This window comes from Alosa alosa, chromosome 11 (assembly GCF_017589495.1).
Source record: "Alosa alosa isolate M-15738 ecotype Scorff River chromosome 11, AALO_Geno_1.1, whole genome shotgun sequence".
Classification (NCBI taxonomy): Eukaryota; Metazoa; Chordata; class Actinopteri; order Clupeiformes; family Clupeidae; genus Alosa; species Alosa alosa.
The window spans coordinates 26,372,801-26,399,222 of record NC_063199.1 but is presented as its reverse complement, the minus strand read 5'-3'; the positions used below and the strand labels follow the sequence as shown (position 1 = coordinate 26,399,222).

The window sequence follows — 26,422 nt, the reverse complement described above, 5'->3', positions numbered from 1 at the left end:
TTTATATTTTTGTGAATTTGTAGTAATGTAGTTAGCCCACATTTATATTTTTGTGGCACAAAATGCAGAGGGAAGGGATGTGACTACAAGTTACAGAAGGAATTTCATGTATAAAAACAAAGTTCCGCTTGCACTTTTGTAAAAAAAAAAAAAAAAAAAAATGTTTTGCTACAGTAAAAAACGGAATGTTGTTTTATTATATATGTTATTACAAGACATTTCAAATGCACCAAAGGGTCAAGGCATTCTCTGAGTCGGCAGGTTACTAAGTGCATTTTGTCCAGGAAATCAAAGGCTTTTTCCCTTTTTTTGTAAAAAAAATGTTTTCTGCTGAATTAAATATGTTCATCATATTTATATAAGAAATGTATGTATTATATTTATTCATATATTACTGATAGCAAGGTGTGCATGTAATGTATTTGGTCCGATACATACAGAAAAACATTAAAAAACATTAAGAATGGAAACATTCATTCGGAAAACATTAAGAGACCACTGCACATTTTTCTGATGGATGGATGTCTGAGCTGCTGGCTGGGCTAACCCTTTCTCAGTTAAAGGAGAATTCCGGCTATACACTCAGGGCATGTTCATGAGCCCCCATGTTCATGAGCCCCCAGAGTGTAGCATTGTAGCTGCCTGGCAGCTCTAGCCGTTGGCTGCAGCAACTTCTATCTATCTATATCTATTTGATGGTATCCAGCCTTCCCCCCATACACACTGTACTGGTTGCTAGGACACAGGAGGAAAGCTATGCCACAGATTGCTATTGGTCCCAATACTGACCTCATCTCACCTCCCACATACACACATTATAATGCATCACGTACACACATACATTAAATGCATCATATACACACTCATGTATACATATTAAGATACATAACACATGCACTCATGTGCACATTTTATTAAAGCACACCATACACACACACACACACACACACACACACACACTGAAAGACATTACATTTACACATACACATTAAACACATCACATGCATTTGCATAGAACATGTAACTAGTATGGAGGAATATCTCCACACACAGTCCCCACATCCCACTCATATATACACACACACACACACACACACGTCACATACACACTCATTCTCTTTCCCTCCCACACACACAATCTTGGCTTACCACACAAACATCACACAGGACTACATGCCATCACTGCTGACACATACATATACACACACCCACGCACATCAGTCCACCAAAGACACCGAAATCATTCTCATGCATACACTGACATGCACCAATAAATCTATGCCAACAGACACACAAATAAACACTCACACACACACACACTATCTGTCTCTCTCTGCTCTGTTCTATGCACATGCACACACACACACACACACCCACACACACACTTGCCCATTTGCTGTGCATGGCATGGTTTGGCTTGGCTTGGCGGACAGGCTGGCTGGCGGAAGTGAGCCAGGGGCAAAAAGAAACAGGAAAAAATCCATATACATCGACATGCAATACTGCATCAAGACAGCTACTGCACAAACAAGGAGAGAGAGAGAGAGAGAGAGAGACAGGGATAGAGAGGAATAGAAGAGCAGTAGAGAGGCAGAGGAACAGATAGACAGACAGGTTGAGAAGTCAAAATAAGAGGTTATAATGTAGAGGGCTATACCACATGTGTCTGTGTGTGTCGGTGTGTGTATATGTGTGTGTGTGTGTGTGTGTGTGTGTGTGTGAGTGAGAGAGAGAGAGAGAGGTGGGGGGGGGGCTGTAGAGAGTACTCTAGTAGGGAACATTGGTTCTGTGGATACATTATTGATGAGTCTGCAGTTCTTAGAGGTTTAGAGTTAATAGCGGCCTAAAACCAGACGAAGGAGTCCTCTACACCTCACACACACTGTCTCTGACTATACCTCACACACGCTGTCTCCGACTATACCTCACACACGCTGTCTCTGATACACAAACACCGAGACTCACACTCACAACGATTAAGGCATACTCTCTCATAAAGGCATACTCTCTATATAAGTCTCATCCACAAACTGAAGCAGGTCAAGACCAGCCACAAAACATATGCAGAATGACACTCACTCACACTGCTCAGAGGGGTTCTCTGGGCATGTTTACACAGACTGACATATCACTGGAGACATGAACCAGTTACAGTCACCATAGCACATGCTCTCTGTTTCTCCTACCTCGAAATGTGTGTGTGTGTGTGTGTGTGTGTGTGTGTGTGTGTGTGTGGTGATCAAGTGACAAAAAATTGTCATGTCGTAATGATCTTACTACAGCATGTCAGGATAGCATTCTAGAACCAGCACATCTTTGACGCCATGGCGAATCTGAAAGTGATGCTTCTCAACAAATATGCAGTCCTTATGTCATTGAAGAATATCCTCTTTGTAACACCTCTCTCTTTGTCTCTGTCTGTCTCTCCCTCTCTCTCTCTCTCTCTCTCTCTTTCTCTCTCTCTCCAGGACGTCCCATGCTCGGGGTAAGGCGGAAGCTGCCGTGGGCGCCTCCCTAAAGGCCCAGGATGAGTGTCGTCTAGCCCGGCTAACCGCAAAAGAGTTCAGCCCCTCCTTCCAGCAGCGCAGAAATGGTGAGGATGGCAGATCTCCATCAGACTCATCAACAATAACACCATTCCTATATAAAGGCTGTCACCAAGGCCATAGCTGCCAAATTGTAACATGAAATTTGACAAGCAAATCAGTAATGTGGTAAAAACGGGTTTTTTCCAGCTTCGTCTCCTGGCTCAAGATAAGCACTTCCTTAACAGGCATGACTTGATGACATGAAAGGCGATTCATGCTTTTATTAGTTCAAGATTGGATTACTGTAATGCCCTGTATGTTGGCTTAAATCAAACATCCATCTCACGTCTGCAACTTGTGCAAAATGCTGCCGCCCGCTTTTTAACAAACACACCTACTGTAGACGCGAACATGTCACTCCTATTCTTTACACACTACATTGGCTCCCTGTGCGTTTTAGAATAGAGTTTAAGATTTTATTGTTTGTTTTTAAGGCCCTTAATGGCCTGGTTCCGGAATATTTATCCGAGATGTTAACCCTGCGTGAGCACAACCGGTCTTTGCGGTCTTCTAACCAATTGGTGTTAGAGGTCCCAAGGTCCAGGTACAAACGGTGGGGTGAGAAGGCTTTTGCGGTTGCTGCCCCGAAACTCTGGAATAAGCTATCCCCTGATATTCGGACAATTACAGACGTTGGTCTTTTCAAGTCTAAACTAAAGACTCACTTGTTTAGAATGGCTTTTAATACGCAGTAGTGGTGTGAAAATTCTATTTATGTAAGTCTACATGTCAATCTTTTTACTGCTTGATATGCTGTTTTTATTCTTAGTCTCTGATGTGAAGCACTTTGGACGCCTACTGGTTGTTGTAAAGTGCTATACAAATAAATTTGGATTGATTGATTGATTGATCATTCTCCACATTGTTGTTTAAAGAAGGCTGCAAAGCTTAATATTACCTCACTGCTGTTAGACTGGTATAGAATGGCTCATAACCATCATGAAGACAGGCACCTACTATTTGGTAACAAAACACAAATGTCTGATTTATTTTGGGGCAGAGTGCTGAAGGACAGTGTGGACACTTTGCTTTTTTGGGGGGAAAGTAACAGTTTAGAAGATTTAGTGGATACATTAGTGGGAAAACTAATGCTTAGGCAGAATTTGTTACATCTTAGTTGTGGGTTTAAATTTTACTCAGTTGTGCACAGCAATGGAATCATGTGATAAGCGAGGATGCTATAACTTGCAACTCACACAAATACATATACCACACATGCACACACACACACACACACACACACACACACACACACACACACACACACACAAACTCTCTCCCCCACTGTGGCAAACGGAGGTGAGTGATGCCAACAGGAGCGTCAGGAAGCTCGCTCACACACACACACAAACACACCCCCACACACACCACACACACACACACACTGGTGGCGTCCCCCGCTGTGCCAGGTGGAGCTGAGTAATGCCAAGAGCAACAGGAGGCTGAAAAGAGGTCATCACTGACCTTTATAAAGCGCCCACACACACCAACCTGGAGGAGGAAGAAACACAGAAACACACACACACACACACACACACACACACACACACTCACACAGATAAACATGGACACATAGCTACTCTGTCAGGTCTGCTCAAGATCACTGTCCACTGAAACGATGGAAGTTCCTGAAATTGATGAGAGAAGATGTATTATTTTATCTTTACTTACTAGGGTAAGACAGGAGTCCAGAGCTGTCTTTAGCTTTTCCCACATTATCCCACAATATAAAATTGAATGTGGAAATTCTAGTTTGTAGATAACATGTCCGAGAGAGTGAATATCATGCAAAAAGCTTACTTACTCAGTCACTATAGCAACAACATTGTATCAGTGATATCTCCTGGACTTTTCCGTCTGTGCTTATCATGCTAAAAATATTTTAGAATCGAAAATTAGCCTACTAGAATACTAATATACACGGACTATATTTACTCTTGGACTTGATTTCATTACTAAGAGCTGTATCTATTTCTTCTCATGTATTTCTCACAGCGTGTGCACTTCTGATTGAAGTGTAATTTTGCTTTATACTTCATAGAGTGCAATTCAGCTCAAGCTCACCTACAGATGCTCACTAGAAGTCATTGGTTTTACTGTAATGTACTGTTCTGTGACCCAGTTCTTAAAGCTTAAAGGTGCTATGTGGCATTTTTTTGTTTTTGTTTACAACATCCAAAAATGACCTAGAAATAGCCAAAGACAAAGACGCCAAAGACGCCTATGCTCCGTGTTGTCCAGATATCCAATGAGGTCAGCATGAAAACCAGCTCACACTGGGTGGTTAACTTGCTGATGTTGTATAGTTGGCCCAATAATCACCTCAGATATGTTTTTGGGTTACAATAGTGGGATTTATAGATTGTGCCGTGTATATTTCATTTATCTGCAAATGCAGCCATCTCGGGCCATCTACTGAACTTGGTTGAGAGCTGTCATTGCTCATTTGCATAATCATGATTTGACATGAGTTGACTTTTCTCAACTTTATGCCACAAGCAGTGTAAACAATGCAATGCAAACAACGCAATGCAGCAGAACCAGTGCCCATTGAAAGGGAATGAGAAACACCTCCATCACCACATACAGTAGAGGCATCTGAGTGGACTGTGTGGGTGCACACTACCGCCACCTGTTGCTGATCAGTGTAGTGTGTGCAGGGGTGCACACTGTTTTTAGTTTAGTTTATTTTTAGTTCACAGAGTCAGGGCTCTGTAGAATAGCAGGACAGTGTTGGAGTTCTTTTTTTTTTTTTTTTTTTTTTTCTCAGTGCACACACAGAACAGACGGTTTGTGTGGAGATAATTATGTGCTGAGTATGGCAAAAAGTGAATTGGCTTAGAATCACATACCATCCCTACGGTGTCTAATGAAGTGTGGATCTTCTGACCCAAATGAAATCTCTGTAATGAAGTCTCTGTAATGTAGTCTCTTGTCCACATCTGACTGTGTACAGGTGTGGAGTGCCAACGTCCGAAGCAGCAGGTGTCCAGCGAGAACGAGCTGGAGGTTCAGTCCAGTGGCACGGCGGACAGCCCTGACCTCTACTCTAAGACCACACCTCCCACCTCAAGCCCTCCCACCAGTCGGCCGTCCTCCCCCAAGAGCTCCGCCCACCGGCGCAAGAGCGCTCGCTTCCTGCGGCAGACCGCAGTGGACGACGACCAGGCCGGCGGAGGAGGAGGCGGGGGTGGTGGTGGCGCCACGGAGATCCAGGTCCTGATGGAGGGGTCGCGTGGGGGGGCCCGTGGGTCAGCACAGGACACACACAGCAACGGACACAGCAAGCATCCGGCCAATCACAGGCCCCGAGAGCACGGCTCCTCCTCCTCCTCCTCGTCCAATCACAGGGCAGGGGTTCGAGGCTCGCGGAGCGGCCACCGGCTCCTGCAGCAGAGCGGCGGCGAGGGCCTGGGTCAGCTGGACGAGGAGAAGCTGAGCAACTACGAGATCGAGATGCGGCCGCTGCAGCCGCGCGACGCCGCGCAGAAGCACCACGGGCACGCACACGACCGGAGGAGGCCACCTGCGGCGGCGCACTCCTCGCCATCAGCAGCCCAGCGGCCAAGCTCCCGGGAGCCTTGGCGGCGCCGAATGCAGCAAGGACAGAGGGGGCGCGGGGGGCGACTCGGAGTCGAAGCAGGACGCCCGAGGCGGAGGAGAGAAGCCGGACGGTCGGCCGCTGCGCAGGGATCTGACCCTCTCCCCCCCACAGAAGTCCAGTCCCATTGCACTAGAACAAGATGACTTCAAGACCACCCAGCTCAAAACTAATGGGGTGAGACAGAGCTCTCTCGCTATCTCTCTCTCTCTCCTCCACTCCATTTTAGCACTGTAATCTACTCTTTTCATTCACTTTACTCTCTCTCTCTCTTTCTCTCTCTCTCTCTTTCTCTCTCTCTCTCTCTTTCTCTATTCTTACTCACTTTCATTCATATAATGAAACATTCATATAATGCAATACTTGATCTTGTTTGAAGAAGTTTACAAGTGAACATGTTTGCAGCTCTTGTCAGTAAACGGTTCTGCTGTTCTGCACCAGTGCACTACTTTACTATGAATACTGGACCATATTGCGCAGACCAAGTTTGTTACGCTCTTCCATACCACAGTCCTGGACCTCTTTTTTGGTCATATTTGAGTGTCCATCCATTGCTTTTGGTGTGAGTCCATGTGTGTCATTCAGACTGACACACATGGTGCAGGTGGGGCACGCTGGGCTGTTGCTGTAATGCTTTGGGGCTACTGCTGGATATATATATATATATATATATTTAATACACTGAACTTTAATGTAAAAATGTCATTATTATGATTAATTACGTAACCTCGCTTCTCCGAAGGACAACATGAGAAGTCACCTCTGGGTTACTCTGTGAAAGTGCTTGGACTGAAAGAGAATCACCTCTGTTACGTAATGCAGCCTATTTTGCTTTGATATTCAGGATTACAGTAGAGTTTGTTTTTATTCGAAATCTCAGGCACAACTCAGTTAAACACCCGACTAAACCTGACTTCCCACAATGTTTTCTGATTGGCTCATTTAGGGAATGGGATCATTTAGGTGGTCTATATTGTGAAGGTTAAGTGTTCAGTTTGTGCTTCTGCAGAGTAGTTTATGTTTGGTGTATGAAGAGTACTTTGGATAAAAGCATCTGCCAAGCAAGATGTGGTATTCTCCTCAGTCGTTTGTAGTGAGTGATACCGTGAAACCTGAAAGGAACTGAAAGGACCAAGGCTTACAAGCACACACACACACACACAAACACAGTAAGTAAACAAACATGTGCCGTACTCACAAACACACACAAACACACACACACACACACACACACACACACACACACACACACACACACACAGGTGCCCTAGTGAATGCCTATTGCTCCTTAGTAACAGCAGTCTGGTAAAGCGCTCCTTTTCCAAGCACTGCCCAGCATTGGCTCGCCCACCTTTGTTGCTAGGGAACAGCTTATGCCTCGCTTCAGATGGAGCCAATCGGAGCAGAGGATGGGGGAAGGGGAGGGGGGAATGTTTGTAGCTGCTGAGAGCGGGCATTGCAGCAGAGTTGTGTAAGACAGGTTAACATGAAACAGAAACAACTGCAGCTACACACATACACACACACACACATACACACACACACACACACATGCTTATTCACTTATACATGTGCACATAAACATAAACATTTTCACACACTCATGCGCACAATGTGTTTGGTATGCAGACATTTAGTCACACAGGAACATTTGTTATTCATAGACATTACACAGCCAAATGGGCAGCCATATAGCCTAACACATACTCTTTCTCTCTCTCTCTCTCTCTCACACACACACACACACACACACACACACACACACACAACATTACATCCATATTGTACACGTGTGTGAATATACAGCACATGTGTCTGTCTAGAGGCTTTAGGTAGGGAGTACAAGCTCCTAGTGTCATGGCGGTTTGCACTGACTCTCTCTCTCTCTCTCTCTCTCTCTCTCTCTCTCTCTCTCTCTCTCTCTCTCTCTCTCTCAACAGGGCTCCAGCTCCATCCTGGTTGTCATGGTGATTTTGCTCAATATAGGAGTGGCCATCTTGTTTATTCATTTTTTTATTTGAACTCTTTGGTCTGGGATGGGATGGCCCACCCTCCTCACGTGTCTCACTGCGCGGATGGACAGAAGATCAGACGGATGGACGAATAAACGGGCAGATGGACTGACAGACGAGTAATTAAAGGAGGAAAGAGAAGGAATGAATCTGACATTGACAAAACAAACACCCGCGCGCACGCGTGTTTGGTTGGTCTCACACACACACACACACACACACACACACACACGCAGTGACACGGACCCACTCACGCAGCAGGATGTCTAGATGAACTGACCAGGCCTGCAAGCCTGAATGTGCTGGAACGTTCAGCTCTGGGTGTCATTCCACAGTCACTGCATCCTTTGTAAAAGACTTGTAGTTAAACTTATCCATTTATACAGTACATGTATTAAGTTATCCATTTATGCTTTTCTGTATGATATTCTTCTGTTTTGGTTTTGGTTTTGTTTTGAAACTTTCCTGCCTTTCCAATGCAGCTGGTGGCTTTGATGTTCTTATGGAGTTGAGTGTGTGTTATCATGAGGGACAAGTTACTCTTATAGGGGTGTGTATATCTTTATGTTTGTGTATGTAAGTGGGAGGGGAGTGTGTTGTTATATGATGTGTGTGGTGTCACGTGAGGAGAGTGTTTTGAAATTACATCAGTAGTGTGTGTGTGTGTGTGTGTGTGTGTGTGTGTGTGTGTGTGTGTGTGTGTGTGTGTGTTTATATATTATGTTGGGAGGGGAGATTTGAAAAGTCTCAATGATTGAAAAACAGTTCTCTAATTTCATTTCATCTCATCTCTCTCTCTCCCTCTTCCCCTCACTGCAACCTCTCATCCCTCTCACCAGTTATCTTGCATCATCTCTCCTACCCCCCACCCCCTACCCCACCCCCCCATCCAACCCACCACACTCTCTTCCTGTCCACCTCCACTCTGACATGCCTGTATGCCATGCATATAAATGAATGTGTGTCTCTGTCTGTATGTGTGGGTCTCTGTGTGTGTGTGTGTGTGTGTGTGTGTGTGTGTGTGTGTGTGTGTGTCTGTCTGTCTGTCTGTCTGTGTGTGTGTGTGTGTGTGCTGAGGTCTGAAATAGGACTACCTCTCTTGGAGCATCAGCTAGAAGAGCCTCCTGGTCCCCTCATGCCTGGTCAGCCACTCCCACAGAATGTACATAACCATGGCAACCTGCTGTTACCCAAGGTAACCAGGGGGAGCCAGTCCATATCCAGACCAACTTGTTAGCATGAGGAACTCTACGCTGCAGGAAGGCTGTAGTCCATCTGCATTGTATGTGTGTGTGTGTGTGTGTGTGTGTGTGTGTGTTTTTGTTAGCTTTGTGTTGTCATCTGATTTATCTGAAACATTTTTCCAGTGATGGTCAGATGGGAGATCTTAAGTCTTAAGGTGAGCCGCAGACCCCACTCTCTGTTACCAGCAGAGGGCGCTGTTGAGCTCCTCCTCTGCAGACCTTCGGTGTGACGGCTGCAGTTCTCTTCCTGCCAGATGGTCCCGCCCACTCATTTTAGCCAATCACATTGCAGCACCCCGTCTCTACCTCTCGCTCACTTTCCCCTCTCTGATAATGTTTCTTCTTCAAGTTCACACACACATACACACAAACACACACACACACACACACACACACACACACACACAGACAAACATACACACCCCTGGCTACCTTGTGTATGACAGATGCAGGACTTCCATTGTGGATGGTCAGAGACTGTTATGTTCCAACTGCTGCTTTCAAGAACACTATTTATGAAAAAAGAGCATTTAAAAAACAATGCAAAAAAAGTTTTTTAGCTGTTTGCAAGACATCTGAAAAGAACGCTGAATGCCTTGTTTTTTAAAACAACAAAAAAGTTGCATGCAAACGTATGTTTTAGTTTTGTATAGACAAATTATGGGACAAAAAATATATAAAGTTATTAAACTGCTCTAGTTTTGCAATTATTGTGGGAACAGAAAAAAGGTGGGAATAATTTAAATGCTTTGAAATGGTGTCTATTTTGGGGGGCGGATGTGCATAAGGTTAGCTCAGTCCAGAGGCGCATTGAGGCACCACACCAAGGTGAACATCCTGCTGCCAAATCAGCCGAGACAGCAGGTGGGCACTCTGGAACTGAACACAAACTCAGACAAACACACACTAGTACACAAACACACACACACACACACACTCACTCACTAGCGCACACACACACACACATCAAAGCAGATGGGAAGAGTGTGTGTATCATGTGCTCTGCAGCAGAGAGACAGATATGTCAACCTCCACAACTACATCCCTCACATAACATCGCTCATGCCTCATCCATACTCTGTGCTCTCTCTCCCTCCCTCCCTCCCTCTCTTTGTCCCTTTCTTTCTCCCACCCTCCTGTCATTCGCTTCCCTATTCTATTCCCTCTCTCCTCTGTTCACATCTATCTCCACTTCTCCGTCCAGCATAACAGAACATCACTAGAAAGAGCTGCTGTCTGCTTATGTGCAAGACAGAAATATGCATCTGTGTCAAGTGTGTGTGTGTGTGTGTTAGTGGAAGTTGACAGTCCAGGGGTTTGTAGTGTACCTGGCCAGCTACAGTGCTTTACCAACTCCAGGTTGTGTCCCAGAGCACAGCAGACACTGGAATGGATTAGGACCCAGGAGGCAGTCAAGTGAAGTCAAAATAGGTCAAAGGTCATCTGTTACATGTGTGGCAGGTTCCTCATTGCAGGGTTTTGGTCGTCTTGGGTCATGCAGTAGAGGTTAGGTCAAAGAGGTCAGAGAAGAGTAAAGAGGCTGACAGTGAGTTTTGCTCTAAACTGGAGTGTGTGTGTGTGTGTGTGTGTGTGTGTGTGTGTGTATGAGGGGGTCCTGAGTTCAGTTGTGTTTTTTATTGTAACCCTGGAGATATCCCATGGTTCTCTGCGCCTGCCGCATGCCTCAGCATGCCTGTTTTTCTCTCGCCTCTGCTTTCTTTCTTTATCCCTTTCTTTTTCTCTTTCTTTCTTTATCCCTTTCTTTTTTCTCTCTTTCCTTTGGGGTTGATTGATTTGGTCTATTTTTTTGTTTTGAGTTTTGTGGAGAAAATAATGAAAGTGTTTGAAAGTAATAACACTTGTTTTGTGTTTTATTTCCCAGAGACTTTCTCTCACACACACACATATACAGTATACAGAAACACTCGTCAAACACTCAAACATGTGCACTGATTTAGCCTACATAAAACACAGAAGACCTGTTTTGAACAGCTTACACTATTACTTGGGCTCCATGTGGTGGACTGATTTAATCAGGATAATCTCTGACATAATGATGAGCATGTGTGTGTGTGTGTATCATTTTGTTACAAAACACACAACAAATCAAATTATAAAAACAAACACTGGAACTCAAATTCACTTAACTTCCACAGACACCTACTGTCCTTTCTGTGACCTGTATAGTGTGTCTGTACCTGTGTGTGTGTGTGTGTATGTGAGAGAGAGTGAGTGTGTGTGTGACATGTTTGAGTGTGTTTGCTTTGCCAATTTCAGGAGAGATTACAGAATCGCAATCAGCGCAGCACACTGTGGCCTGTCCCTTTGAGAATATTATGGGGTTTCAGATGGAGACACGGAGAGTGTGGCAGCGGAACCTGTAGGGCTCTTCTCTCCCTCGTGAGCCTGGCAGCTTTGAGTGGACCAATCACGAGGAGAGAGACCTACTCCCTCCGCGTGGTCCACCCAGAACTCGTCATTCACAAAGCCCTAACCGCCATGTTATTATTTAAAGCGGGACAATAACAGTCACAGTTATTGCTCAGTGCAGTGACTGCTCTCCTCTCTCCAGGAGAAATGGAGTATTGAATGTAAATATGGTGCCAGATTTTAGGCTCCCGCTTTTTTTCTACCCCTCCCACCCCCCCCCCCCCCCCCAACACACACACACACACACACACACACACACACACCTCCCTCTTTCCAACTATCTTACCTCTCTCCTTTAAAAAAGGGGATTGCAACTGCCTTTGGTGTTCTCGGTTTCGCTAAAAGCTCCATGAAATACTTCTAATCATGGCTCTATACAAATCTGATTACCTTCAATGGATGCAAAGAGAGCTGAGTTAGAGTGAGAGTCTGTGAGATGCAGCAACTCAGGTGAGTACATGCTTGCTGTTGTGAGTCTAACTCCCCTCCAAAGGGTGAAGACCGCCTATCAGAGGTCTAAGAACACATTGTAGAGCAACGTAGAACTCTAAGCTCTCGCAGTAAAGACAGAGTGTGAAGACACACACACACACACACACACACAGTTACTGACGTGGTGGATGACGAAGGCAGCATGTGCTCCTCAGGACGTCAGAGCGGAAGCCAAAAAAAAAAAGCCTGTTAGTTATTTATAAAACCTGCACTCAGACGGGAGATATGGAGCTCGACAGAAGGAGAAGTGGGAGGAGAAAGAGAGAGAAAGAGAAAGGAGAGGAAGCAGTATAACCTCATCCATCTCAAATCTATTATTCATAACTCCCTGCGCGCGCACACACACACACACACACAGAAAAGTGGGTCACACAGGGACGTGTGTTACACTGATTGCTCTCTGGCTGTGAAGTTTCCTCTCGCTGCTTCGTTAAGTTGCTTTCAATTATGGAAGGAACTCTCAGGCTCGACCCTGAGTCCATGTTACGACACGCATCACGTTCCCGGATCTCAACCTGAGCGCATCTCAGGGAACACGCATCATATACCCGGCTCTGGAAACAACAGCACACATGCAATCACAACCCTGGCGCTGGGACGACTCATGTCTGTAGGTGTACGTATGCATGGATCAACCTGTATTATTTAGTGTGGCTGTATCTCTGTATTTGACTGTGTGTGTGTGTGTGTGTGTGCCATACAATATGCATTTGTAGCAAGCCTGAGCAGGGACTGTCCCTAAGGGCTGTCGGGGTCCAGAGGACTGGACAATCAGATGGAGGCGGAGTTAGAGACAGAGTGGGGCTACTCAGACATCGAGCGTCCTTATAATAATAACCTTATAATAAACCTTATCTTTCTTATCTTATAATAATAACCTTATCTTGCTGTACAGTGAGGAGTCTGACATATCAGCCTTTAACTAAGGTTACACCTGCACAATGAGCAAGTACACTGTACTTTACTGTAATTGGACTGTACTTAGCTGGATGGGGGTATTTATTTATTGGTTGTTTTATGTATTATTTTGGACCAAATAACATAAAATATGATGAGGTGCAAATATGATATTATTCATGAAATATTAAGGAAGCAAAAATCACAGAATGGTGATTACGGTATTTAATTCTGCATATCCAATTGAGCTTTTCTCAGAAGTGCATTTAGAACGTAAACAGTCCATCACAATCTTTCATCACAGCCTGTGTTGATGTTTACACCTTAAGGCAGCTTTCTGATGATTTCAAAAATAAATCAACTGCAGATCAGAATTTTAACATTTCTTTGATGGGGGAAAAAAAAATCAATTTTACAAATGTAATTTATAAACATATAACCCAAGGACATCATTTGTACTTTGCAACCAGTATTTTTGTCCAAAAACAATTTCATAGGATTAATAAAATTGATCTAATAATCTAATCTGAAATTCCTCCACCTGCTCCAGACACAGCTCCTGTTCCATTCCAGGTATTATTAGGAACCTCAGTCGTATTATTAGGAACCTCCGCCCCACATGGGATGCACTTAACCTCTCTAAACCTTGCTCAGTGCCTCGTGGTCCAAAGAGAATTCACCGTAACTTAAACTGTGTCGGAGAGAGCTGTTTTATAGGTACACTATGCACTTGACCCAAGGTGAATCCTGTGAAGGAAATGACATCTGGACTCCTGTGGTTTTAAAACCTACTTCAGTCTGCAGGAGTTTAGCTCAGTGTGACGTGTGTGTGTGTGTCACTGTTTCACCACAAGGAACATGGATCAGTGGGCTAAGAGTGTGTGTGTGTGTGTGTGTGTGTGTGTGTGTGTGTGTGTGTGTGTAAATAGCACATACAAATAAAGATTGGCATAAAGTCTTTAATACAGCAACCATCTGTAGATACAAATGGTTGGCAATACAGACACACACACACAGGACAAGCGTGCAAACCGTACAAAAATCTTAGCAAAAACACACACACACTCACACACACACACACACACACACACACACACACACACACACAAACAGACACACAAACAGTTCAGGTCACAGCTCTCACTGGTCCTCGTAGAAGACTTTGGCCATGGCTACAGCCACTTTCTGCACCTTCTTGTCCTTGGCATCCTGTCCCATGTTGGTCCGTGCCAGTTTCAGCCAGTACGCTTCTGTCCGATGCTGGTACGCTTCCAGAGACTCACCAGCCTGCACACATGGGTGATCACCCTCTGCAACACACACACACACACACACACACAGTTGTTGCTGAGATGCACACACAACATGAGGGTGTGTGCATCACGCAAGTACAAGTAATACACACAATACTGCTGCTGATATAACTACACTATGCATGCACACTCACACACAAAAACTCACACGCTCACACACACGTGTACACACGCACGCACACACACAGGCACGCACGCAGAAAAAGGAAAAGGACAGGAGTATAGGTGATTACCTTCTTCACTCTCACTTTCCTCTTCCTCACTCTCCTCATCACTCTCTCCGCCTCTGGCTTCTTCATCCCCGTCATCATCATCTTCCTCATCAGACTCCTCCAGCCATTCTTGAGCCTCTGTAGAAAAACACACATGGACACACGCATCTGAATGTCTGTAGAGAAACATGTCTGAACCTGTTACATTCCAAGGACCAGGACCATTTACCTTTAGGATATTTACCTTTATTTATTTATTTTATCTTAATATTTGTTTCAGATTTTAAATTAAGAGTGTGTTATATGTGCATAATGTGTGTTACGTGTATAATGAGGGTATTAGATGAAAATAATTTCTGATTTCTTCATCCCATCACTCTCCACCCCCAGCTGCTGTGTGGTGAGGGTTCTGGTGTATAATGGCTGCTATGCATCACCAAGGAGGATGCTACTCATTGGTGGTGGTTAGTTAGGTTCCTCAATCACTGTAAAATGCTTTGGGTGCCTTGAGAAACCACTATATAAGTGCAATGCATTGTTGTTGTTGTTGTATTTGACTGGTCTCAAACACACACACACACACACACACACACACTACACACTACACACTACACACACACTACACACTACACACTAAGTACTTACTGGGGTCCATCTCCTGCAGGACGTCCCATTTGTCCATCTTGTGGAGGTCGAGGCTGTAGAGGTCGGCTAGCGTCACCTGTTTGTCTCCCACCTCAAACATACCCCCGTACAGGTAGAGACGGCCCCCCTTCACGGTTGCCATGGCGTTGGAGCGGGCACAGGGTTCCACCAGCGAGGCCGCCGCACCCTCTTCCTCATCCTCCTCCTCATCTTCCTCCTCTTCGCTCTCAGACTCCGCCCTGGCCACGGGCACTGCCTCCCGGATGGTCATCACCGTGCCGTCCTCCGTGACGATCTCCTTGATGATCTCAGTAGGCTCCTGTGGCGACGCGCGGTCTTCGGCCGTCTCCTCCGACTGACCCCCGTCTCCGTCTCCTGCTCTCCTCCCTCGTCGCCGTTTCTTCCGCTCTGATTTGGTGCCCTGCAAGTGTGTGTGAAGAGTTTTTAATTTGTGCATGGACGTGTGTGTGTGTGTGTGTGTGTGTATGTATGTATATATATATATATACTCTGCTCAAAAAATTTAAGGGAACACTTACAGTTTTCCACAATTGTTAAAACACATTTTTTGAAACCTTCCACCCTTTTCTCCATTCTCAAACTACATTTACAGAATGTCTGACAGTTCTTGCAAAATAAAACACTCGCCTCAAAAGTTTTACTTGTGCTCAGAGCCAAACAGTGTCAGAGTACCGATCCAGTCCCTTAATTCTTTTGAGCAGTATATGTATAGCAATATGTGTGTGCGTGTGTGTTTGTATGTACACACACACACACGCAGCTATATATATATATATATTGTGACTGACACACACACACACACACACACACACACACACACACACACACACACACACACACACCTTTAACTTGGCAGGGTGCCAACGGTTCTTGGTGATGTCGTACAGGTAGAGGTCATTGAAGAAATCTCCCTCGAGCGTCTCCTCGTCCTCGTCATCGCACACGCCCCCAAACAGCAGGGTGCGGGCCCCAGCGCCTACACACACTCCCCCCGTGAAGCCAGAGCGGGGAACCGGCTTCACACCCCCAGGGCTCACACGGCACCAGGCCCACTTCTCTACAGCAGGGACACAGAGAGAGAGAGAGAGAGAGAGAGAGAGAGATGGAGAGACACAGAGAGAGAGAGAGAGAGAGAGGGAGAGAGAGAGAGAGAGACACACAGAGAAAGAGAGATAGAGAGAGAGAGGGAAAGAGACAGACAGAGAGAGAGAGAGAGAGAGAGAGAGAGAGAGAGAGAGAGAGAGAGAGAGAGAGACTAAGGGTCAGATACTGGAACCAGTAGCAGCTCCAACACATTCCACAACACAACCGAGATTCATATTGGGCTATGCATGCACATATAGGCTCAAGCCACAACACATTCATATTCAGATTCATATTAGGCTATGCACTCACATATATGTGGTTCTTTTTGCCCAAGTAAAACACAGTATGTGACTCTGTCTCTTATGACACATACACCAAAATCAACAAGCAGACTCAACACACACACATGCACACACTCACACAGATGTGCAAACATACACACACACACACACAAACACACACACACACACACACACACACACACACACACACACAAGGACATGTATTAGTCTACACTTGTGTGCATGCAGTACACACATTGTTATATTCATACAAACAGTCGGCACTGTTGTGTGGTGTAGTGTAATGTGAATGTACCCTGGCCGTCTTTGCCGTCTCTCTTGAGCAGGAACATGTCTGAGTGAATAGTGCCCTTGTCCACGTCCTTCTTGGCCCTCTGTTGGGGGACACTCTCATTAATCCATCATCAAGTGGTGAATGGAATAGAACCTGAGCAGGACAGCTCTACCTAAAGCTACTGATGGTGGACACTAGTGCCATGACCACTTCCCCTAGACCCTCCATACAGCAGAGGCCGGGGGGACAGGTGATTTACTTGAGTGCCAAGACACTTCACAGACTGTCTAATCCAAACTCTTATATTTATAATTTAATACCAACTTCACAACATTTTTTTTCTTCTACAGGCCAAAATGAACAGGCTACAACCAGGGTATCCTACTTCGGTGGCACTGTATGTGTGTGTGTGTGCGTGCGTTAGGGATGTCCCGATACCATTTTTTTTTCAAACCGATGGCACTGTGACCATATCCTAATTAAAGACATTATTAACTAGATTATTTTGCATTTCTCTCAGTAAAATCTGACAGGGCAACAAAACATGATCCCATGTGACCCTACTGTTAGTTCTAGATAGCTTTGTAAAATTGGTGTGACTCCTTTAAGAATTTAGAGTGAGCGGCCACCTAGCGAGAGAGGGAAAGAGAGAAGATGCTTCTGCCGTGATTGCTGCCAAAATAGAGTTAGTGAACGAGATTTATGCATTGTCTAAACTATTGGCCATTGACTAAAGTGGTGATTTTTTGCACATGTCTTGCATCTGCCTGTTGCTCATGACTTCGGATACAGTAGATTTGAATTGGGTGCTGACTTTGCTACGCCTCACATAAAATATAATTTGGGTGTGTACAATCTACACGAGTTTTTTTATCGGATATGGTTAAGGCCTTAAAACAAAAAAGAAAATTTCTGAGCCTGAGCTGAATTATTAGGCATTTTTGAAGATGTCATAGGCCTTATGGACACTCATTAGCCTACTAGAGTAAGCATGATATGTATATTTGTTGGAACAACACTTGCTTGAGACAGACACAGGCTAACATTATAAATAAAATAGGGTAGACTAGGCTTCTATTTGTAAACTTGATTTTAAATGTTTTAACCTGCAGCCTAGGCACCTGTGGTCTACTGGTTAGGGCTTCGGACTTGTAACCGGAGGGTTGCCTGTTCGAACCCAACTGGTCGCAGTAGGAACAGCTGAAGTGCCCTTGAGCAAGGCACCTAACCCCTCACTGCTCCCCGAGCGCCGCTGTAGCAGGCAGCTCACTGCGTTGGGTTTAGTGTGGCTTCACCTCGTGTGTTCACTGTGTGCTGAGTGTGTTTCACTAATTCACGGATGGGATAAATGCAGAGACCAAATTTCCCTCACGGGATCAAAAGAGTATATATACTTACTTACTTACTAGGCTACTTGCAGATTGTGCTAATTAGTTTGTTTAACAAACCATGTTGTGAAAACAGTGTTCACATTAGTTTGTTTATGTTCTGAAGAGATGCATATTTTCCCCTTGGAACCTACAATATCATGGTCTTTATGGAAATTAATTGACATTACGATATCCATTAATACTACCAAAGGAAAAAATAAGACCTAGTGAATGAAAAGATTTTGTAAACAAAATTCAATACTTTTAAGGCCTTAATTTTACAATATTAAATGTAAGAGAAGATATAAGAGAAGATTTTTTTCAATACTTCAATACTAAGATTTTTTTTCAATACTTTTAAGACCCCGCAGGTACCCTGAAACAAACAGCCAGCAGCCACTCACAGATTTGGAGTAGCCCCCGTAGACGATGATGCCGGAGTGGTCTGAAGTGGCGGTCATCAGACAGGCAGAGCGAGGACCGGGGCCCGAGCCCAAGGGGGTCAGACGAGTCCAGCTAAACGAGTCCAGACTGAAGCAGTGCACGTCGTTGTAGTAGATGTAGTCCCTGTGGGAGACGGAGACACACACACACACACACACACACACACTTGAATTCTTTATTTGAACCCACCAGTCAAATTGGAAAGAGTTTGGTTCCAAATCACTATAAATCCATTTTTGAAAACATTAATATGTATGTCAGTGAGTAAGTAGTTCAGGTAATATCAATAAAGTTGCAGTTCTGTTGTTTTGACTGAGAACAAATAAATCAAATAACAATACCCAATTACATTTCCACTGAAAGTACTTGGTAAACAAAATGTAACATTTTAAAAAATATTTATAAAAATTCATTAAAATGGAGGATATTAGCCTGACGAGCCAGACCCACATTAAAATGTAGGGTCTGGGCACTCACCATTTGCAGTGCTCAGTCCGAGGGGCGGGATAATAGGTTGTCTTTCAAATTTCTTCTGCACTAATAGGACAGCTATGAGTCCCATCGTTTCCCACCAGCCAAGCTAGTTGGCTAGTTCAAACTTTGCCAACTTAATAAAAGCTTAACTCGTGGTCACACTGTTCGCCAACAGCAACATTATCTTATTTGTTTACAAGCAGGGAATTCAAACCGCTGCAACTCTGCCATCAACCGTTAAGCCCGCCTAACAACTCTATATGTGATTTGATTGGCCTGAATGTTTCTATACACGTGTGATTGGCCTGCCACACCTGTTGCTGCCAAACCATTATATTTGCAACTCTATGTTAAGCCCACACCTGCCATATAGAAGTTTAATTTTTCGAGCTCACAAGCCAACGTAATGTATGGGTATTTTCCATTCATACCCATACATTTTGTGTTCAGTGCATTTTATATTGTGCTTCTCTTTTTGTGCACCAGGTTGTGTTAAATTTGAATGCAAAAATCCAAATCCACACCTGTTGTGCATGTACACCCCTCTGATTGCAGAGTGAAACAGAACGTGCCTGTGTCAGTTGTGCCGGGTGCTAGAGATCAGTGTGCTAATGACACCGCATGTGCCAGTGTAAAGTGTGCCCATTCCTGGTGCCACCACGTGTGCCAGTGTAATGTGTGCCCACACCTGGTGCAATCACATGTGCCAGAGTAATGTGTGGCCCTACCTGCTGCAATCACATGTGCCAGTGTAATGTGTGCCCACACCTGGTGCAATCACGTGCCAGTGTAATGTGTGGCCCTACCTGCTGCAATCACATGTTAGAAGATGTGTAAGGTGTGCTCATACCTGGTACTCTCATGGAAGCCTCCAAAAACCAGCAGCTGTCGTTTACACAGAACCATCCGATGGCCACTGCGACCTGAAGGAGCGCCTGGAGCTCTGCACACACACACACACACACACACACACACACACACACACACACACACACACACACACACACACACACACACACACACACACAAACATAGTGCATACATAATTAACAACAACAACAAGTTAAAGTTGAAATTGACGTTCAAGTTTCTTGTCATGTACTCATAAAAGGATTTATCAGTAATGAAATGTCTTGTGCTCAAGAGCCACTTTACAAAATAAATAAAATAGTAGTAATAAAAAGGTATATTAAAGGGGAACTTGGCAACTATTTCAACGTAATAAACCCGTTTAGAAATCATTTGGATGGTTAAATGACCTGTTCCGGTGAAAATGGTGACTTTCCCCGCTGCCCCTAGCGTCCCCAAGTGGAAAACTAACCTTGCAACATTGAGACTACCGTCCCGGAAAGAGAACTGAGAAACAAGAAACCGTGTTTCTTACCTTGTAACATCCACATTGTCTGCCGAACTTATGCCACCCGTTTTGCTAGCTTGTAAAAAAATGTGCTTTATCGTTACCTTTTTCCACAGTTTGAAATAGCATATTGCACAATTTCTCCAGCAGAGGCGGAAATCCTGCCAAGTTTCCCTTTAATTGTGTGTGTGGGGGGGTGTTATGGTGTGTGTGTTTGCTTTTTCCTGTTTATGTGCAAGATATTAAAATCACATATCAACATATTACAACATATCAGAAATCCCTTCGCAATTTAACATCAGCGTCATCTTGCCATCATATGGGGGGGGTGCAAAAAAGAGAGAGATAAAAAGAAAAACCCTGATGAGTTGTGAGCTTGATGAGAATGCAATATATGACACATATGGAACACCTATATGTTTACATGTTAGAGTGTCTTTATAAGTGTGCTTGAGTAACAGCTTGTCCTAACTGCATGACAGCGTCCGACTGTCGCACAGCATTGCATGCTCTCTGTCCACACTGAATCCGTTCAATAGGCCCCTGTATTGCATCATGTTTTTCACTCAATATAGCAGGACAATGTGAGCGACACAAAGAAAATAGAAACCGACTGTCTGACAAAAGTTCTGCTCAAATTGTCGTCAAAACCTCAAATCAAACTGATGTTGTCCCTGAAGCTCATTCGTGTCGCATATAGTTAGGATACGGTGCAAGAAATAGTATATTCAATGACGACAGAATACCTATGTGCATATACAGTATATGTTGCACATCTTACTTGATCTGCTCCCATTTGAGCGGATTGAGGTGCAGCAGCCACAGGTCCTTGTAGTGGTAGAACTGCTCTCCGTCAGGGGAAGCAAACTCTCCACCAAATAGCCACAACTGCCCCCCACCCTGAGCCACCACCACCGCCTGTCAGAGAAGACAAGACACAACTGAACATAAACATTTTTAAACCAACACACAGAAGCAATGGATAAGGTGTATACAGGGAACAGTCTCTCCAGCTAGCATAACCAGATTTCTCAAGCACAAGACCGCGATACTGAAGTGCATGTAAACACAGTCAATGGCAAGGTGAAAACGAAAAAAAAAAAGGCCAAACTGAATATCCAGAATGATTGAAAGCTGACTGCACATCACTAGAGTGATATGGTCACATTCATTAAACCACACTGGCAAGCAGTCTGGCCAAGAACTGCAAGGGCAAGCAGGCCCCCTGGTGGTCATTAAGAAGAACAGCAAAGGTCCCCATTTGCCTGGATCTTTTGAGTGTTTTAAGGTGGGGACCACACAACAGTACTGAACATTAAACTCAAAACCCTGTAACGAGGGGGGGGGGGGGCAATGGCTCAAGTGGCAGCATCCCATAACACATATGGGTCCGGTACCCACGAGGACCTAGGTTCAAGTCCATATAGGTCCAAATAAGACTCAATTAAGCATTATTCAAGCAGGAACTTCTGCATATTTCCTATAGACACAACAAAAGGCAGTGATATTCCAACAATGTCCAAGAGTGACACACAAGGACAGATAAGCTGTTGAAATATTTGTACTGGAACAGAGTCAACTGGCGCCTTCACTTTCATGTTCAATATTTGATTCATGTGAAACTTTCAAATGCACCACACAAAGAAATCACATGATAATGCTGCCCAAGGGCATTATAGTTCTGCCACCAATCTTTTCCCAGAAGGTTTCTGGTTGAAACATTCAACCAACGCAGATAGGCCTACTGTGACATTAAAATGAATCGGATTTTAGCGTAATGCTTTAGAAAATGTTGACTTTACAACTTGTCTTTTTATTTATTTATGTATTTATTTGTGTTTGTCACGAAGTTACACTCAATGTTGTTTTCTGTGCCACCGGAAATGGCTTTGGGTATGCACATGTTTGTTTATGCAGTTGAAAGGGTCCATATAGACCCTTTCAAGAGAGTTCCATTATCAGCATCATAGTTGGCCCCACAAGACTTCCGTTTTAACATTCCATATGTTATCTTAATGCAGAGGAAGTAGATTGGGAACCAAATAGAACGTTCAAGCATTGTTTTTGTTTTTATTGTTGAAAGGGTCCATATATTACAGGCAGGCTGAAACAGTACCTGGTGAGCACAGCGTGGAGGAGGGGGATTGGGGATGTCCAGCTTCATCCAAGTGTTCTTCTTGATGTTGTACAAGAACAGGTCGTTGTACAGATAAGTCTGAAAATCAAGTAGACATTCAGCTTTATTCAATGTCACATTACAGAATCTACACACAAGGGTTGATGTACAGGATGGAAGTCTGGATTAATGTAATCATACTGCATCAAAATGTAGAATTCATTGTTGCATCTTTTCTGGACCTTCTTGTTGCAGTCATATCACACATCTCTAGATTTAGCCTAAGTGATGAAAACATGCAAATATGCTTACTTTTTTCCCGTTAAAAAACTCCCCACCAAACAGTATTAGCTCGTCTTTCTCGGGGTGGGCGGACAGAGAGGCGTTGAGCCTGCGGGCACAGGGAGCATGAACACCTCAAAGTTCTTTTGGGTTAAGATGAGAGGTTCTAAACCAGGGGTGGGCAACTAATTTCCCGAAGGGGCCACATGACAAACTGGGACTGTTGAGGAGGGCCGGACCCAAAATACCGAACTCAAGTCTGAACTCAATTCTGTTCAATTATATTCTGTTCTTGTATAACATTAAGTAAATCGTATGGTTTTGGTTACTACTCGTTAGAACAGATGAAAATGTGAGGGAGACAGTAAAAGTAAAAACGGCATTATTTAATCTATGTCCAGTATTTAATCCTCATTCTCAAAAATTGTATTTTTTTTTACATTGACATGTTTTTTTTTTTTTTTCAGTTTTCAAAGACTGAAAAAAGCAGTACAATATCTATATAATTAGGCTAGGCCATGAAAATGTGAAGGAGTCAGTACAACCATAGGCCTGTGCCACCATTTGATCAACACTCAGCAATATTTCAAAGACCACCATTAAATTAACTCTATGCTGAATTAGACTATGAACATGTGGATCAGACAATAGTAGCCTAGGCTAGGGAAATGATGTGGCCCGCGGGCCGTATGTTGCCCATGTCTGTTCTAAACTGACAGCTCTGCATACTGCAGCCACTCACCTGGGTGAGGGCGGTGGGCAGGTGGTCTCCACTACCTGCGTCTTCTTTGCGTCCAACTGCTGAAATTCCGCAATAAGCGCCTCTAGATCCTCCTACCATGGAGCACAAATAGACAGAGAGATTGTTGATAATTTATGTGTATCGATCTAATCATATTTTTTCCTGCTAACAACAGTGGTCAACGTTACTCGTTCAACGCTTTACCTCCTCTCTTTTCGACCGTTTGGACACCTTTTTCTCCATTTTGGCGGCCGTCTTCTCCGCCCCTTTCACCTTCTTTTCTTTTTTGCCTTTTTACCCATTTTTCTGTTTCACTGTGTTTGACACGAATGGCTTACAGCGAAGTCTGCTTTACATCACAGTTAAAGTTGCCGAGACACATGGGTACTCTCGGTACTCTCCAGCAGCAGGACCCTACGCCATGCACATCCGGCAACAACATCCTCCTGGAGGATTGTGACTTACAGCGCCACTCTTGGACGGGAGTATTGCCTGCAGAGTACCTTAACAAAGAAGCATAGGCCTACTGTATGCTTATCTTTCTGAACGATAGTGTAGATTGTAAAGATCGACCAAAAACTGATCAAATGTGTGAATAGATATGCCACGCAGATGAAAGAGGAGACACAGAGCTATCATTTGATACCAAGTACATCCTTCTGGGTTATAAAACAGACGAAGTGACAGCAAAATAATAACTTCATATAGCTCTACTTACCTCACGTTTTTCTCTGTTTTTGTGGCAAAGCATGTTTATAATCCAACGCTATTGTGTGTTTCTCTATGGCAAAGAATGTTCATAATCCGGTTTTGAGATCCTAGCAAATTCCTGCATGGCATTCAATTCAAGGCTCACATTGCATCCCAATTTGTTTGACAAAGATCACCTTTTTTGCCTTTACTTTGTTCATGGCAATGCAGTAAAAGGCTTACACGTAAACTCGGGTCAAGTCAGGTCAGATCAGTTCGTGTTACAGATATGGAGCGCAGAAAGGTCATTTTTAATCACTAATTAATGTATAACATGATTACAGTCAAACACAAAGGGAACAGGCACAGTTGGGTAACTAATTGTTGTTTTCTTACGGGGATAAACAGTGACAGGTTACCGGGGGACCTTTTACGCTTCAAAATGTAGCAAGTACTGTAGGTTACGTGCAGATCTTTTCATCACAGTCATTGACAAGGCTGCGTGCACAGGACATAAAATGGAGACTGTGATCATTATTATTGTAGGCTATAGACTACCTCCTTTATTCCTTAAATGGAAATTCAGGTTATGCTGGTGTGTCTGTGTCTGTCAATATCAGGCGCAGTTTATTTTAGCAGATTATTCATTTAGAATTTGTAAATTCTAGATTAAATCACTCTGTGATTTTAAAATTATTATTAGACTATCTTAGATCGTAATATCCCACGTGAAAACGTGCGTGAATAGTTTTTGCACCCCCACTTTGAAACTCGTTCAGGCGCTGCTGGGCCTACTGCAAAAGCAGCAGGGAATGCAGGCCTGTGAAGTGTGTGGTGTAGAAAAAGAGCATAATGCTTTGAATGAATCAACCTAGACATGTCACATTCCAGGAGGCTTTCTCATGCAATCAACGCCTTTATGCCACGCCATGCCATTCCACGCCAGACCCGGGCTAACCTGCCTCGCACCTCCCCTTTAAAAAACAACAGACCTTTTAACACTTTCTCACTACAAGTAATTAAATATGTAAGAGTTGATGATGGACCCACACACACACATGCTTTTAGCTGTGCATGTGCAGGTCCCTGGCAGGTGACTGGAAGGGTCGTGTGGCACCTGACTGAGGGCAGAGGTCAAAGTTCACATGCTGAGTGTTTTCACAGTGGGTTGAGGAATGTGACAACGCTGGTGAGTGGAAATAAAGCAATGAAACAGATGCACATATCACAAACATACACTTATAACACACACATGTTTCAAAGCAAAGGAAAGCAACACAACTCACACTGTTGTACACACACACACACACACACACACACACGTTCCCAAGGGTCTATTCCAAAGCTTTCTCACACACACTATTCATAACAGGCAGCTAATTAGGATGAGCACATACGTCTCCATACTGTCTATTCACTCTGGAGGCCCACAAATTAAACTGCTGCCAAGCTCCACTCACACACAACACACATGCCCACATTCATACCTTACACCCTCTACACACAAACCCTCTCTCACTCACCATATACTTCAGACACACACTGAAAACCAGAACACATATAGCCGGGGATAGCACTATACTTGGTCAAATAAGAGGTGGATAAACTCTATTTCTGACATTTCAGAGGTGGATAAACGGTGTTTACCTGTTTTTAGCCTCCACTACAGCCCTGCATATAGCCCACCAACAACAGCGCTCACACATTCACACATCTCTGCATGTGTCATTGAATGGAATTGTGTGGTAGAAGCAGGCTTCACTCAGCCTCTTTTTCAGAGTACTGGGCCAAACTTATAACTGATAAGAAAGAAGACAAAAGACTGCACTT

General features: G+C 44.1%; 2 protein-coding genes across 2 annotated transcripts in view; one reads left to right on the top strand and one right to left on the bottom strand.

Moving 5' to 3' along the window:
- Window positions 1–11,264, top strand: part of jph3b (junctophilin 3b) — a 40,239-nt gene extending 28,975 nt beyond the window's left edge. The window contains 4 exon segments of the mRNA XM_048256904.1: window positions 2,469–2,593; window positions 5,545–6,107; window positions 6,109–6,366; window positions 8,130–11,264. Of these exon segments, the coding sequence (XP_048112861.1) occupies window positions 2,469–2,593; window positions 5,545–6,107; window positions 6,109–6,366; window positions 8,130–8,210 (1,027 nt within the window). The 3' untranslated portion in view covers window positions 8,211–11,264.
- Window positions 11,265–14,209: 2,945 nt separating this feature from the next.
- On the bottom strand, window positions 14,210–24,331 carry klhdc4 (kelch domain containing 4). The gene is made up of 12 exons (XM_048256914.1): window positions 24,107–24,331; window positions 23,903–23,994; window positions 23,191–23,269; window positions 22,879–22,977; window positions 21,544–21,680; window positions 20,256–20,348; window positions 18,892–19,054; window positions 17,139–17,217; window positions 16,298–16,512; window positions 15,435–15,855; window positions 14,811–14,927; window positions 14,210–14,574 (listed from the first exon to the last, which is right to left on the bottom strand). Exons 1-12 carry the CDS (start codon window positions 24,143–24,145, stop codon window positions 14,405–14,407), a joined length of 1,704 nt encoding a protein of 567 aa, XP_048112871.1. The 5' UTR covers window positions 24,146–24,331; the 3' UTR covers window positions 14,210–14,404.
- Between the last annotated feature and the right edge of the window lie 2,091 nt (window positions 24,332–26,422).